This window comes from Columba livia, chromosome 6 (genome assembly GCF_036013475.1).
Source record: "Columba livia isolate bColLiv1 breed racing homer chromosome 6, bColLiv1.pat.W.v2, whole genome shotgun sequence".
NCBI lineage: Eukaryota > Metazoa > Chordata > Aves > Columbiformes > Columbidae > Columba > Columba livia.
In genome coordinates, this window is record NC_088607.1 from 2,621,521 (window position 1) to 2,636,111 (window position 14,591).

Genomic DNA, 14,591 nt, shown 5'->3' on the forward strand with positions numbered 1-14,591 from the left:
AAACGTCTCTGCAAACACGCCAAGACTTAGAGGAAAACACAAATTATAATAAAGGTTTTAAGCCTGCCTTTAAATCTGTCCAGAGAACAGTGCTCTCCTAAATAGCAGATACACAAACATTTGCAAAAGTAGATATATAGGAGGGAAAAAAAATGACATTTTCTCAAAGGTATAAATTTTTTGTTCAGGTAATTTGTATCGGTGAATATCTAATTTACTAAGAGTACTGGTTGACAACTCCATCTGCATACGTGTTGAAGGTAAAGCTGTCAACTTTCAAAAAACATGTTGACAAATGGTTTATTTTAAATCAGTCCTTGAATCTCCTTGCCAGTTATTTAGACATTTTTAACTTATCCAACCAATGAAAGGGGGACTGAAAAAAGCTGCTTCACTGAGACCCATCAGGATGGATCTGGGAGCCTTTTCAGGACTTAGTGATCAGGGTTATCAGTGGGAGACTGTGACATAATACCATATATATAAATACATTGTCACGGAGGCAACCCACAGGTCAATTTAAGGGACAACAAGGTCCAAAAACAACTTTTATTGAACCGGTGAAAAACAGGGTTTTAGCACTCCAAAAGTGACTTAAATACAGGTTCGGATATCAGTTGAGGAAAATTATTGAGAGGGGCAGCCACTAATACAACAGGCGGTCCACAGAGTGCATGCACGTGGCTTCACCAAAACAACGCCGGAGCCGGCCCTGAGTCCCGGAGGAGCACACACTTGCCTGAACACGGTGCGGGATTATTTTTAAAGAGATACACGTACTCGTAGTGAGTACGGAAAGTGTGCACTCGCGATTCCGCGAGGGTAAATTTATAATACGCTCGCAGTCCTGCGAGAGTGATTTTACACGTGCAAATGTGCACGGAATCCTACACGTGCTTATGTGGAAGCACGGAAGGAAAATAGACGCACGATTGTGCGAGGGGCTCTCGGCGGCCACTCGCGATCGTGCGAGGAAATAAAGTACTTGTGCAAATGTGCACGGAAAAAAAATACACCCGCGATTCTGCGAGGATTAATTTTACACGCGCTCATATGGAGCGCGGAAAGTTATACGTGCATATGTGCACGAAAAGTATAAGTATACTCACAATCCTGCAAGAAGTTTTACTTACACCCGCGGCGGCGAGGCAAGCGGAGTCTCCATCCCAGGGAGGGGGCTCTCCTGGCGGCAGTGGTTAAGCTTGTACTCCGAGAGACCCCCACAAAAAATGGGGCTGGGTCTCGACAAGAGTCCCGTTTTTATCTGATCAGATCTGACTGTAGGCACTCTAGAAGCTTCTCTGCACCCCCCACACTGGCTGTGGGTGCCCCTGAAGGGTGACCCTGGCCGCTGGCGCCCAGCGGCTCAGCACTCCCCCTTCCCAGTGTCCCAGGAGCCAGGGTGCTCCGGGCCAAACAAAAGAAGCTGTTAGCCTCAAGTAGCAGAGAAAAGGGGTAGATGTGCCATACTGAAGGAGGGAGGGGGGGTTTGCATTCTGCCACATATATATATATTATATATATATTATATATATATATATATAATAATATATAATATTATATATATAATATATATTATATATAATATATATTATATATATTATATATATAATATCTATATTATATATAATATATATTATATAATAATATTATATATTAATATAATATAATATAATATAATATAATATAATATAATATAATATTATATTATATTATATTATATTATATTATATTATATTATATTATATATTATTATTATATATTATATATTTTATATATATATATATAAAATATATATATATTATATATATATTCTTGGGCCCCTCAATATATAATATATATATTATAATATATATATATTATATTATATAGATATATAGATATATAGATATAGATATATAGATATATAGATATATAGATATAGATATATAGATATAGAAATATAGATATATAGATATAGAAATATAGATATATAGATATAGAAATATAGATATATAGATATAAAAAAAAAAAAATCTATAAAGCATAAAGCCCAAGTCTTGAGCCAAGAGCACAAGAGCAATAGTAAAATAATGAGAATCAGAAAAATTAGCATCTTAATTCCTCATATGAAGGTCCATACACAAGGTCATTTGTTCTAGTTTCTGAACAGGGGAGGTTGGAAGCACTGGAATAAATGAAGATTATTTCTCTATTAGTGCTACTCCTGGTATTTAACTGAAAGTCTAAGCAAGCACAAGTTCCTGTTAAAGCATTTACCAAATTAGGGCTTTCAGTAGGTATATAAATATTAGATAAATAAGGCACTAAATTCATGCAGCAACTTTAGTATCAGTTAAACGAACAGAAGAACAAGCAAAACAATCATGATAAAAATTTGCTTCTAGAATTTCCAAAAGTAAAAAAAGCTCAGACAGAACCACACCTGGTAATGACTGAACGCTAGTTGATTAAACTGCTAACTTCTAATAAAAAGAAGTGTTAATGTAGATGTGATCAGCGCAAATTCAGCCACACTGCCATCGCAGATGAGTTCTCAATTCGATTTAATTCATCACTTCTTCTGGGCACTGAAAAATACATATTTTGGGCTATTAAGACTGTGTAAAGAGGAGTGTAGAGATTAGGAAGTTATTGTATGATGAATCTCTGAAAACGTAATGTTTTGCAATACACTTAAAATGATGGTTCATTACACTGACACATGATTGCACCTACAAATCTTGAATTTTTGTATTCGTACACAGAACCTAATTCTTACAAATTATTTTATGTGCAAGGAATCTGCATGAGTTTATGGGATGTTTTTCAAAATGGTTTCTGTTCACATTTAATAAATACTTTGAAATAGCGTTTATCTTTTAAATGGTGAAAACACACAGCATAACAAACCACTACTAGAAAAAAAATGGAGAAAGATCAAACTTCCGTCTATGATGTGAAACGCCAATATTTTTAAGCAAAAACTTCTATATTTCCAAAATCAGAGTTCATCTTGAAAACCAGTTTTCTACTACAATTTTCAAAGCCATGAAAGGTGACTGGAAAGCAAACTACACAATGTCCTGGTGAAATATATCATTTTCAAAGGTAAATTCATACTTTGTAGTGAACACCTGGGACTGGAGACGTCTCTGTTCTGTGTATCAGACTTTCCAGTTACGAAGTTCCAGAACTGCTCAGGTAACACCCAAGTTACTGCTCAACAAGAATTGTATCATTGCCAACTCTGGATACAAAATCACTGAAAATCACAGAATGGACTGGGTTGGAAAAGACCTCAGAGATCATCCAGTCCAACCCTTGGTCCAACTCCAGTCCATTGACTAGATCATGGCACTAAGTGCCATGTCCAATCTCAGTTTCAAAACCTCCAGGGCCGGTGAGTCCAGCACCTCCCTGGGCAGCCATTCCAGTGCCTGACCACTCTCTCTGCAAAGAATTGCTTTCTAATCTCCAGCCTCAATTTCCCCTGGCAGAGTTGAAGCCCATGGCCCCTTGTCCTATTGCCGACTGCCTGGGAGAAGAGACCAATCCCCACCTGGCTAGAACTGCCCTTCAGGTAGTTCTAGAGAGTGCTGAGCTCAGCTCTAAGCCTCCTCTTCTCCAGACTAAACAAGCCCAGCTCCCTCAGCCTCTCCCCATAGGGCTTGTGTTCAAGTCCCTTCCCCAGTCTTGTTGCTCTAATTTGGGAACAATTCTTACACATGGAAATTTTGCCACTAAATCAACTGATCACTTGTAATCCTTGGGTTGACCATAAGGGGGATTTTGCGTTGCCCATTCAGCTCTGGTGAACATCTATTAGTGTAAGAGTAAATTATTTGTACGCTTGTTTTTTATGACTGGGGCAAGACTGCACTGTATTCTGCAAATTACATCAACCTCTATTAATTTTGCAGTGATCTAACGAGGGAAGAAAGCGATTCCATGGGTTGTATCCTTGGAAACTGCCTGTTCTTGATCCACAGGCTGTCATATAGTTACCAGAAATATCTCCACTAGAAAATACTTGGATAAAGTTTTGAAGCAAAATAAGTCATTTCCTTCTCAAGCTCTTCCAGTAGAGTTTTGCTTTCTTCACATCTACCCAACTGGCATGAAGTCATGACTTCAATCTTTTTGTTCAACATATATAAATAGGTTGAGTGTGACATTTGGGAAAACTCTGGAACAATTTCTCATGCAACAGAAACAGGTGAAGGAAAAGAATAATGATTTGTGAGAAGAACTTCCTTGGCATAATCGCAACTTGATTAATAATTTAGAAATTCCCCTCCTCGGTGCAAAGTAGCATAGAAAATGTATAAATTCATCAGAAGAAAGCTCTTATTAAACTACCTAAATTACAACATAATCCTTTAATACCTGAGATGAAGAACATTCACAGTGAAGTTCAATTGCTTGAAAAATTCTCAGGCGCATTGAACAATTTCTGCATGAAGGAAAGCAGAGCTTAGACTTGACATATATGCCTTATACAGAAAAACACACCCTTGATCTTGCTTAGTTTATGTCGTTTAAATAAGCTATTAAAACAGCTGTATTTCACAAACAGTTCACAACGAAAGTGTGCTTTTTCTAAAAACAAAACCCTCTCCAGCAACACAAGATGTCAAATGCAAAAACCTGGTAAAGAAACACAAGGTCTTTATGGTATTTCTTTGTAACGTTTAGAAGTAAGAAAAAACCCACCAAACATATGCACATTCTCATCAGCTGAGCCAAGAAAAATGAATCACTGGAGAAGTGCACAATGATAAAATCTGCATTTTACATGTAATTAAATTGAATCTTTATATATAAACAAGACTGCAAAAGATACAGGTTTCATAGTTTCTGTATAGTTCTATTATACTAGAAATCATGCAAATCTAGAGTAATCAATAATTATCAATAATAATTTAAATTAACCAATTATTCATAAACAACTGAACAATACTTGAGATTTTTCTATTTTCTGAAGCCACAAAAGGCACCTGCCCTCAGGAAACATCACCTTTCAGCGCTCACAAGCTGTGCGTCCTCGTATCTATCAAAAGTATATAATCAAATCACACAAAATACTTTATCAGCTCATCTGGAATTATTAAAAAAGAAAAAAAAAAAACAAACATTTTTTCATGTGTTGACAATGATTACTCTTAACTCAGTGCTAGTTAGTGTCACAGTAAGAAACACCGAACACCAGCTTCCTAAAGGCTCCGTAGTTCAGTGTGGCATGTCCCGCTATTTAAAACTCTGCAGGCAAATTCTTAATTAGTTAATCTATGTTTTTCTGGAAGCAAAACAGGATGCACACGCTCTTGGTGACTTTAGAAAGCAACACTTAAGTAAAGTTACTACTGGCAAACACCTTGCGACAGGTGTTCCTGGAGGGTTCCATTTGTGTTGGAAGCAGCGCGATTACCAGGGTCAGACACTTCAGCGTTAGAGCAGCGGATAAGAAGGATTTGCAAGCTAAGCGTTCTTCCAAACTTGTGTGGAAAAAACAATCAGAAGATTATCTACACTGGAAAGGCACCTCCTGAACGTGGGGCATTGGGTGTAGCAGATGGAAGAGGGCGATGGGGTCAAACACAGAAATTTTGCTTCATTAAATAGTACTGGACAAGCAACACTCAGTCTTTTCAAATCTCAATGATATGAATCATAAAATCATTTTGGTTGGAAGAGACTCTTAGTATCATTGAGTCAAGCCATAACCCACCCCTGGCACTAACCCCTGTCCAGGAGAAAAGACCTTTGAGATCATCCAGTCCAACCGTTAACCCAACACTGCCGAGTCCACCATTACCCCCATGTCCCTGAGAACCTCATGTCCGTCTGTCCAGCCCTCCAGGGATGGTGACTCCAGCACTGCCCTGGGCAGCCTGTTCCAATGCCTCACAGCCCTTTGGGGAAGAAATTGTTCCCACATCCAACCTCAACCTCCCCTGGCGCAACTTGAGGCCGTTTCCTCTGCTCCTGGCGCTTGTTCCTGGGGAGCAGAGCCCGACCCCCCTGGCTCCAAGCTCCTTTCAGGCAGTTCAGAGATCAGAAGGTCTCCCCTCAGCTCCTGTTCTCCTCTGAACCCCCCAGGTCCCTCAGCCGCTCCATCACACTTGTGCTCCAGCCCCTCACGATGTGAACTTGACATGGATTGTGATCTTTCAGCAGTTACTCCTGGTTTACATAAATCTCCCCTGACACTGGTTACAACAGTGGGTCATCCATGTGCCTGTCAAAACTAATGAAGAAATTGCTGTTAAATAGAGTGGGCTTCCAGTTAACAACAGGTGACACAATTGAAAGTTAAGCTACTATTTTTATCTTGGTGTGATATCACAGCATTATTAAAACTGACATAGCTGTGAGCAAACCCTCTCCCCTCTCACTGACCTTCCCAGTTTGTGAAATCCCATCTTCCTCAGAGGCCCAAACCTGCTCCCACCTCCCACAGAGGAACTAAATAGTTTGGGTTGGAAGGGACCCTCAAAGATCACCCAGTGCCCCCCCTGCCATGAGCAGGGACATCTTCAGCAGCTCAGGTTGCTCAGAGCCCCGTCCAGCCTGGCCTGGGATGTCTCCAGGGATGGTTCATCCACCACCTCTCTGGCCAACCTGGGCCAGGCTCTCACCACCCTCAGCATTAAAAGTTCTTCCTCATGTCAATACTGTCAGGTCTCAGCAAGACCTGGCCTTTCAATCGCTACCATGAGTTTATATGCACTTTACACGCATAACACTTCGGTTACGACACGAATCAGAATATTCCTTCCAAACAGCTGCAGATAAGTACTGAGAAATAATTTATCTAGATAATGGATTTCACCTCCTTTAGAATACTGAATTTAAATGCACACACGGTATGCGAATCAAATTAAAAGATTTAAGGAAAGTAATGCAGTTTGAGAATAAAACCAAAGCTTTGTTCTTGCATCAGAATGTATTAGATCTTGCAATTTGCATATACAAATAATTCAGCGACATTCACCGGCATTAAAAACACAGGAAGATGAAATTATAAATGTAATAAAAGAAAATAATAATAGCTGAAACTGTATAATACATACATATATTATAAAGATTTGACAAATTAAATACAATTGGGTTATACAGAAAAGTTTCAATAACTTTACATTAAAAATGGTACTGGGGAAATGAAAACATTTCAAAATACCGAACACAGGCGGTCAGGCTCATTTGAAAAGTTTAAAAAACTGATACGTAAAAATACCCTAAAAAACCACTGCTAATTACAGTATGCATTCTTCGTTAAGGCCCAATTCAGCAAAGCACTTAAGGGACTGCTTCGGGAACACAGAACCTACGGGACTGAAATGTCTGGCGAGATGTCGTAAAGCGAATGCTTAAATGCTGAGGTGAACTGGAACCCATCTGAACACGGGAAAACAGCCAAGTCACATAGTGACCAAAACCACACACAGATCAGAACGTACAGCTTCTAATCGACTGTTTGGCATTTTAAAGTCATTCCATGCAACAGAGGAACATTTAAAAGAAAATTCATATCTATCTATATCCAGCTCCCCAGGTTGGCTGCTGCAAGGAGCAGTCTGTGGACTGAACACACAAACTGGAAAGCAAGCTCTTAAATGATAAAAAAAGCCACTGTGTAACTATATTGGTGACTTCTGAAACATATTATAGCTATTTCTGCTTCCTCCTACATATCTTAATATAGTCAGCAACTAAAATCCAAGTACCCACTCAGTATCTGATGTATCAGTTTAACTCCATTCTACTCCTGGCTGTAACTATGAGTAGCTGCAGAACGAACCCCTGGAGTAAACCCCACGGGTAGGTGGCAACCCTTAATCCCAGCTTTTATTTAAGGGACCCAAAAAGCTGCCCAACAGACAAATTAGTTTTTCAATCGTAGGCAGAATGTTCAAAAAGATCCTGACATTGGGATTTAACGGAGCCATAAAACAAATGGCCTTGCAAAACGGTGGGAATTCCTCTGCGTTATTTCCTATCATAGTTGCACCTCTCTGAGTCTCCCTGTGCTACAAATGATCATGCTGAAAACCTCGCTGTAGCGGTTTCCATAGCAAATTTCTTTGATGGCTTTTGAAAACTTGATAAAATTACCGCATGCAGTAGTGTAAACTTACTCAGCATTTGTTGTCGTTACTCAACACCCTCAGCGGCTTGAGCGTATCTTCTCATAGCAACTCACAACAAAGGTTTAGTCGTTAAACAATCTTGTTTAAGTGCATAATTTACTGTACAAATACATACAGATGTGCGGCGATGGGAAGACAAGAAGCAGTAAATGGCAGCGATCAGAACAGAAGTTTCTAAACTGCACCTTTTCCATCCAAAATGAAATAAAAGGGGAGGTTTGAACACCTTCCCGTCCCCTTGCGTTGTTATGGAGTGTAACGCGATCTGTTAGCGGACATAAAAACAGCCATGCGATAAAATAGTGCAAGAACAGTGAAATGATCTGTGTAAGCTGCTTATTTTAAATAAGGCTTTTATGTTTGCATTGAGAAAACCCAACCAAGTGGACGAGACAGAACTATTGCATATTAGTTACGTAATTAAAGTACATATTCACAAGACTTTGTGCTCATTAATCCATATATTCATTTTCATGAGTGGAAAATATATACTTTTTAATTATTCAACATTCGGATGCCCCGTACGTTTTGGATTTTCTAAACCCCAAGCGGATCCTGTTCAGGGCTACAATAAAGCCTTCTAAACTTTATTTCACCAATTATATTATCAGTAGTACTTTCTTTAAAAATATATCTATGTACACAATGATATACTCCTTTTAGATAATGGAATAGTTCCTTTTTTGATAATCTATATGGGAGGGTAAGAACATAAAGGAGCTTTTGCTACAAGGCTTAATGTTGCTAGCATTACACTGTCAGTAAAACCTTTTTTGAGTCAAAATGTTTGAGTTGAATCAAAGAATAACACTTCATCCCTTTCACCTTTTCTCAAAGCAATGGGAAATTACGCACGTGTATATAGAGATACTGCCATTTATCGCCATTTCTGACAACGGCTATAAAGTCTCTTCAAGTAGACAAGTCCAGGTGTTGCAAAATATATTCTTCTGATATGCAAAATATTCTCAAAATAGTGATAAACTCACATTGTTATCTTTCTAAATTGATTGAAGCTGGTGTATTATTTAGGAAAAAAACAAAATAAACGGACTTTGAAAGCTATATTGAAGCAAAAATTCAAATCTGTATTTATACTGGTTATATCCTATTGACAATAAGCCTCAAAATACAACTGCCATAACCTGGAGGTTCTTAAAAACAGACTTTAAAAGCAGTTATATTCTTCAGTTGGACTGTTCATTATTACACATGAAGAGCCACATTCTGATCCCTTTATCATTAACAGCACTTCACGCGAAGCCTCTTTGCCTTCAATGAGACCATCTGTGAAATAAATTACAAGCAAGCATGAGCAGGTTATCAGAATGTGCCTCCAAATAAAGATCCATTTTCATAGTGAAGAAAAGTTCATGGCCAAAACATGTTTAGTCTAAGCTTATGTACCACAATTCACTTTTTTTTAAGTGCGAAATGTAAATCACCTGTGTAAAGTTCCAAGAATTGGGAGATAACATTATTGATAAATACTTAGAAGTGGAAAACTTCAAAGAAATAGACCCTCAAGAATTAATTTACTGTTATTTAGAATAAAGATTTCTATACCATCTTATAGTTATATACTGTGTATGAACATTATACTTCACTTTAGAAGATATTTATATTTACGAAATAACTTTATACAGCAAATGCAACTTTTAGAGCAAACACAAGGTTATATTTACAGTAAAGTCAACAATCAGAATGACATGGAATAAATTAACAGAATATACAACTATTTATACAGACAAATTAAAAAATAAGGCAGGAGTTTTCATTTGAAATTAGCGTAATCGGAAAATATGTCGATGAAATCTTGTACCACTCTGTAGCAGAATTCATATTGTTCCTGAAAAACAATAAAAATATATTAAACTGATGTGTAAGATGCGCTTTGGTTGCGCCTTACAACTATATCAGAGAAAACAAATGCTGGTGGTAAATACAACTCGTTCTACTTGGGCCATGACTTGGACCAGTAGCTGAGGATGAGTCAATGTAATAACGCTGATGAGAAATGGAACCGGCATCTGAATTCACTCGGTTTTACAGACGCATCTCCGCAGGCTCAGCTGGGAGTATCTGCGGCAATTACACCCTTAACTAACGTTACTAAATCACAGAGCCACAACCCCAAATGAAATATTTCATCCCTGGCTCAGCGTGACTGTGGATAATCCAGTTCATAGAAGCATCGAATCATCAAATCATCGAATCCCAGGTTGGAATTGACCACAAGGATCATCTGGTCCAACCCGTCTTGGCTAAAGAAAGTTCTACTTGAACCCCTTTCTTATCATCCATAGGATGGAGAAAACAACTCCCTGAAACACACGTTTTGAAATAATGGTTTCTAAAGAAGTTTCAAATTACTGAATGGAAGCTGCTGTCAAAACACAAAATATCAGCATTTTTTTGTATTTTCCAAAAACATAAGTCTCAAAAAGGCTTTTGGATGTTTATTCAATGGGGAAAAGTGCCTGGGCCAAGCTTCACATTTCACTTGTAGATGACTTCAAAGAAGTCAAAGACATTTCTCCCTTTCAGGGATCAACCGCAAGCCAATTTAAGCCCAGTTTAAGGTAAGAAAGAACAACTGGTACAGAGCTTAAAAGGCATTTACTTCATATGTTTTGTTATTCGCAACACTCCAAAGACTTTGGTTTAACTGTCTCCAGTTCCTAAAAGACACGGAATGTTTAGCCAAGCTGCATTTTTAGAAATGCCATAACAAGAAAAACCTGTAAAAACCCAGATTTCTGATAATACCTTGCACACACACAGCCATCATAAATTATGTATTTCAACCTGCTTAAAAAAACCCTTTCTTCTCCTCCCACAAGAATATTTACAAACATGCACCTTTGACAAAGAGCTGGATTGTTAAATATCATACCAGTGTTTGCACCATATGTGGCCTTTGCAGTCTTAAGCTCTTCACAGCTTGAAATACATCTAAGAGCCCTTCAGCCTTCACTCGCTCCAGAATATTGCTGAGTGCTATGAAGGTGCCTGTTCTGCCAGCGCCAGCACTGCAACAGAAACACATTTGCTTGATATAGTTGGATAAAAATGTTAAAAGAGGAATAAGTGTGATAGAGAATAGCCAAATGCTGCTATTAGCCAAATTCGACTCCTCTTTAGGCTTAGTTTGTCACCTTGGCCATGCTAGAAGGGAGACAGAATTAATGGGAAGTAACTCGGAGCCAGGCTGCAACCAATAAAGGCTCATTAAATAAAGGTTTATTAAATAAAGGCTCACTAAAGGCAGGCTTACTAAATAAAGGCTTGTCACTGAGAGCTTCTGTCTGAAGGTGGGAGATCCTGAGCACCTGGACACCCTCAGCCGAGGTCTGAGACTCAAAGCATGAACCTGCAAAGCCGTTATTAATAACTCAAATCTGCTATTAATAACTTGAATCTGCTATTAACAACTCAAATCTGCATTTATCTTCAGCAAACACAACTTCTGGTGCCCCCACACTCTGCTGCCGGTTTTATTTTGCATGGGGGAGAACACAACCTTGAGGTTTTCAGTTGCAAAACTTGGCTATAATGCAAAGAAGGACTTTTGAGATCAAATCCACTTTTCTCTGTTAGGTTGTGAGTTATGCATTGTGGACAGAAAGGAAAGCATTATTATTATTATTATTCCATAGCAATTTTATATTTTAATGACTCTTACAATCTAAGCCATTTCTTAAATAGATGTATAAATATAAGGACAAACTAAAGCAAGGCTACGTATCAGGCTCTACTACACACAAGAAACTGAAATCAAGTGTTCTGCCTCAATCTCGACTACAATAAGCAACCTGATGCACTGCAACAAAATATCTGTAGTTCCTTTTGTTTCAGTATATTTGACTCGATATTTTGTCCTTATCTCTGTTTCAGAGCAGCATCCTGTGGAACCAAACCATATTTCAGTGATTGTTATCTGATTTATTATGCCTAACTCTAGAGAAAAAAAAAAAATAATCAAAAATATTTATTTCTCTCTTCTAATCACATTAATTAGGGACTATTTGACCCCACCAAAACGGTGGCTGTGCACTGGAAATCCAATAGCTTCAACAGGGAACAGTTACTAAAAACAGGAGGGTAAGATGGAGTGGAAGGTTCACCGCACTGCTCAATAAGGATAAACACAATATTTATTACATTCAAAATTTCAATGTGTTTCAACCAGAAGTAGAGGAATTGTAATCACATGTCATTGCTTCCTACCAAATCCCAGAAAAATCTGATAAGCACAAGCTTTATGAAAAGATTAAGTGGAAATGCATGTATCATCAGCCGGATACATTAAAAGTTGTGTTGGAGGAAAAATGAACAGGTACGAGGTATTAGATGTGTTATTCCCTTTAGACAATAACAGACAAAGCCTAAGAGGGTTCAGATCTATTTGTAACTAGCTAATCTCTGCTAGTCATCTGTGGTTTCTAGAGGAACCCATGAGTGATGCATTTCAGAACAGGTCTACAACGGGCAACAGATGACGACACGGAGACATAAAATAAACCTGCACACACACACGGTCACACACGTTGCTTGTTCATCAATGCCTAGAAGAGGTAAATACTCATTGCTTTGCACTCCATTTTTAACGCTCTTTGTGCCAGGCTCGTTCTCCTCCTTCCTTCCCCAAAACAGGCTTTTAGCAAATCCTTAAAGCTCATACAAGTTGGTTTTTTTTAATTACTTTAATAATTTTTAGTATTGATACATGGAAAACTAAACTGCATTTGGAATGCAGGAGAAAAATACGTGTTGTCTCATGGGAACACGGTGCTACTCTTTGCATACTCAGTTCTCTTTCTGCAATTCCCTTAAAAAAAGAAGATAACTTATGAATTTGACTCAAACTTGATTTCTTGAGACAAAGTTCAAAGGCAAAGGGCACACAGAATGGGCCAAGACCAGGCAAAAGACAGAAGCACAGGATCTCTGAATAACACAGCAGTCTTGCATAGTTGAATTATTAGAGCATGGGAAGGAGGAGATGGTGGAGAGACAAAAAGCGTAGGTACCCAGGAACTAAAGAGAAGTCAGCTCACACACACTATGGAAGATGAGTTGGGATTTAGAACAGATTGGCTTTGAATTCTGTTGGCAACTCAGCAAAACCCTTCCAAACTATTGAGGGCTATGCCCTGATGCTACTTTAGAATTGTAATTTTTAGCAGCTCCTTAGACTGTTTATAAGCAGTTGGACAAAAAAAAAAGAACAAAAGATTTCACAGGTTCATGTGAACACTGAAAAATCAGGCCTGGACTTGAAATGTGTTTACTTATTCATAAAGTTACATTCATTTATATTTGAAGATTCAAGTATCACTTCATGGAGAAGTTTTATCTCTTATTTACTGGATATTTTACCCCCTTTAATTATCATTCAGAACCCCAGCATTGCAAAACAAGCAGCTGATAAAATCTGTCAGATTGCAGAACCAAACACAAAATGGCATCAACGCCACGGTGTGCAGCCACCATGGGGCTTCTCTAGGGAAAATGTATGACAACGGCAAAGAGCAAAACACTTCCGAAGGAAGGAGGAGAAAGTTTTAACAATGAATATGCTAAAAACAAGCTTGTGTCCCAAAACACCAACAAATCCGCGTCCTGGCTCAGGCTCCTGGGGACTCTTTGCTCCAACAGTGCATGAAGATCCAGGTGACATTGTAGACAGCCAGACACAAACCAGAGACCGAGGCAGCACCTCAGCAACTCAGATGAGAGCAAAATAAAATTCAACATAAGCTGCAGAGAACAGCTGTAGTACAGCTGCTCCTATTTCTAACTCGAGCAGCAGCAGACAGGTTCTTTTATCAAAATATTTCCAAATAGCCAGTGAGTCTATTTCTCTGTTGATAATGCTACAAGAATAATTCGAGTGGTGCATAAATCACAGAATCCCAGAATGTCAGGGGTTGAAGGGCCCTGGAAAGCTCATCCAGTGCAATCCCCCATGGAGCAGGAACACCCAGATGAGGTTACACAGGAAGGTGTCCAGGCGGGTTGGAATGTCTGCACAGAAGGAGACTCCACAACCCCCCTGGGCAGCCTGGGCCAGGCTCTGCCACCCTCACCCCCAACAAGTTTCTTCTCAAATGTAAGTGGAACCTCCTGTGTTCCAGTTTGCACCCATTGCCCCTTGTCCTGTCACTGGTTGTCACCAGAAGAGCCTGGCTCCATCCTCCTGACACTCCCCCTTTCCATATTGATCCCCAGGAATGAGTCACCCCTCAGTCTCCTCTTGTCCAGCTCCAGAGCCCCAGCTCCCTCAGCCTTTCCTCACACGGGAGATGCTCCACTCCCTTCAGCATCTTGGTGGCTGCGCTGGACTCTCTCCAGCAGTTCCCTGTCCTGCTGGAACTGAGGGGCCTCAACTGGACACAATATTCCAGGTGTGGTCTCCCCAGGGCAGAGCAGAGGGGCAGGAGAACCTCTCTGACC

At 39.1% G+C, this 14,591-nt stretch overlaps 1 protein-coding gene across 4 annotated transcripts in view; it reads right to left on the reverse strand.

Moving 5' to 3' along the window:
* Positions 1–6,909: 6,909 nt before the first annotated feature.
* Positions 6,910–14,591, reverse strand: part of PTPRE (protein tyrosine phosphatase receptor type E) — a 98,628-nt gene continuing 90,946 nt past the window's right edge. For all 4 annotated transcript variants that reach the window (XM_065066724.1, XM_065066725.1, XM_065066723.1 and 1 more), the window contains 2 exons: positions 11,029–11,164; positions 6,910–9,981 (listed from right to left, as the gene is read on the reverse strand). In XM_065066724.1, coding sequence (XP_064922796.1) covers positions 9,907–9,981; positions 11,029–11,164 — 211 coding nt within the window. In that variant the 3' untranslated portion in view covers positions 6,910–9,906. The remainder of the gene's footprint in view (positions 9,982–11,028; positions 11,165–14,591) is intronic.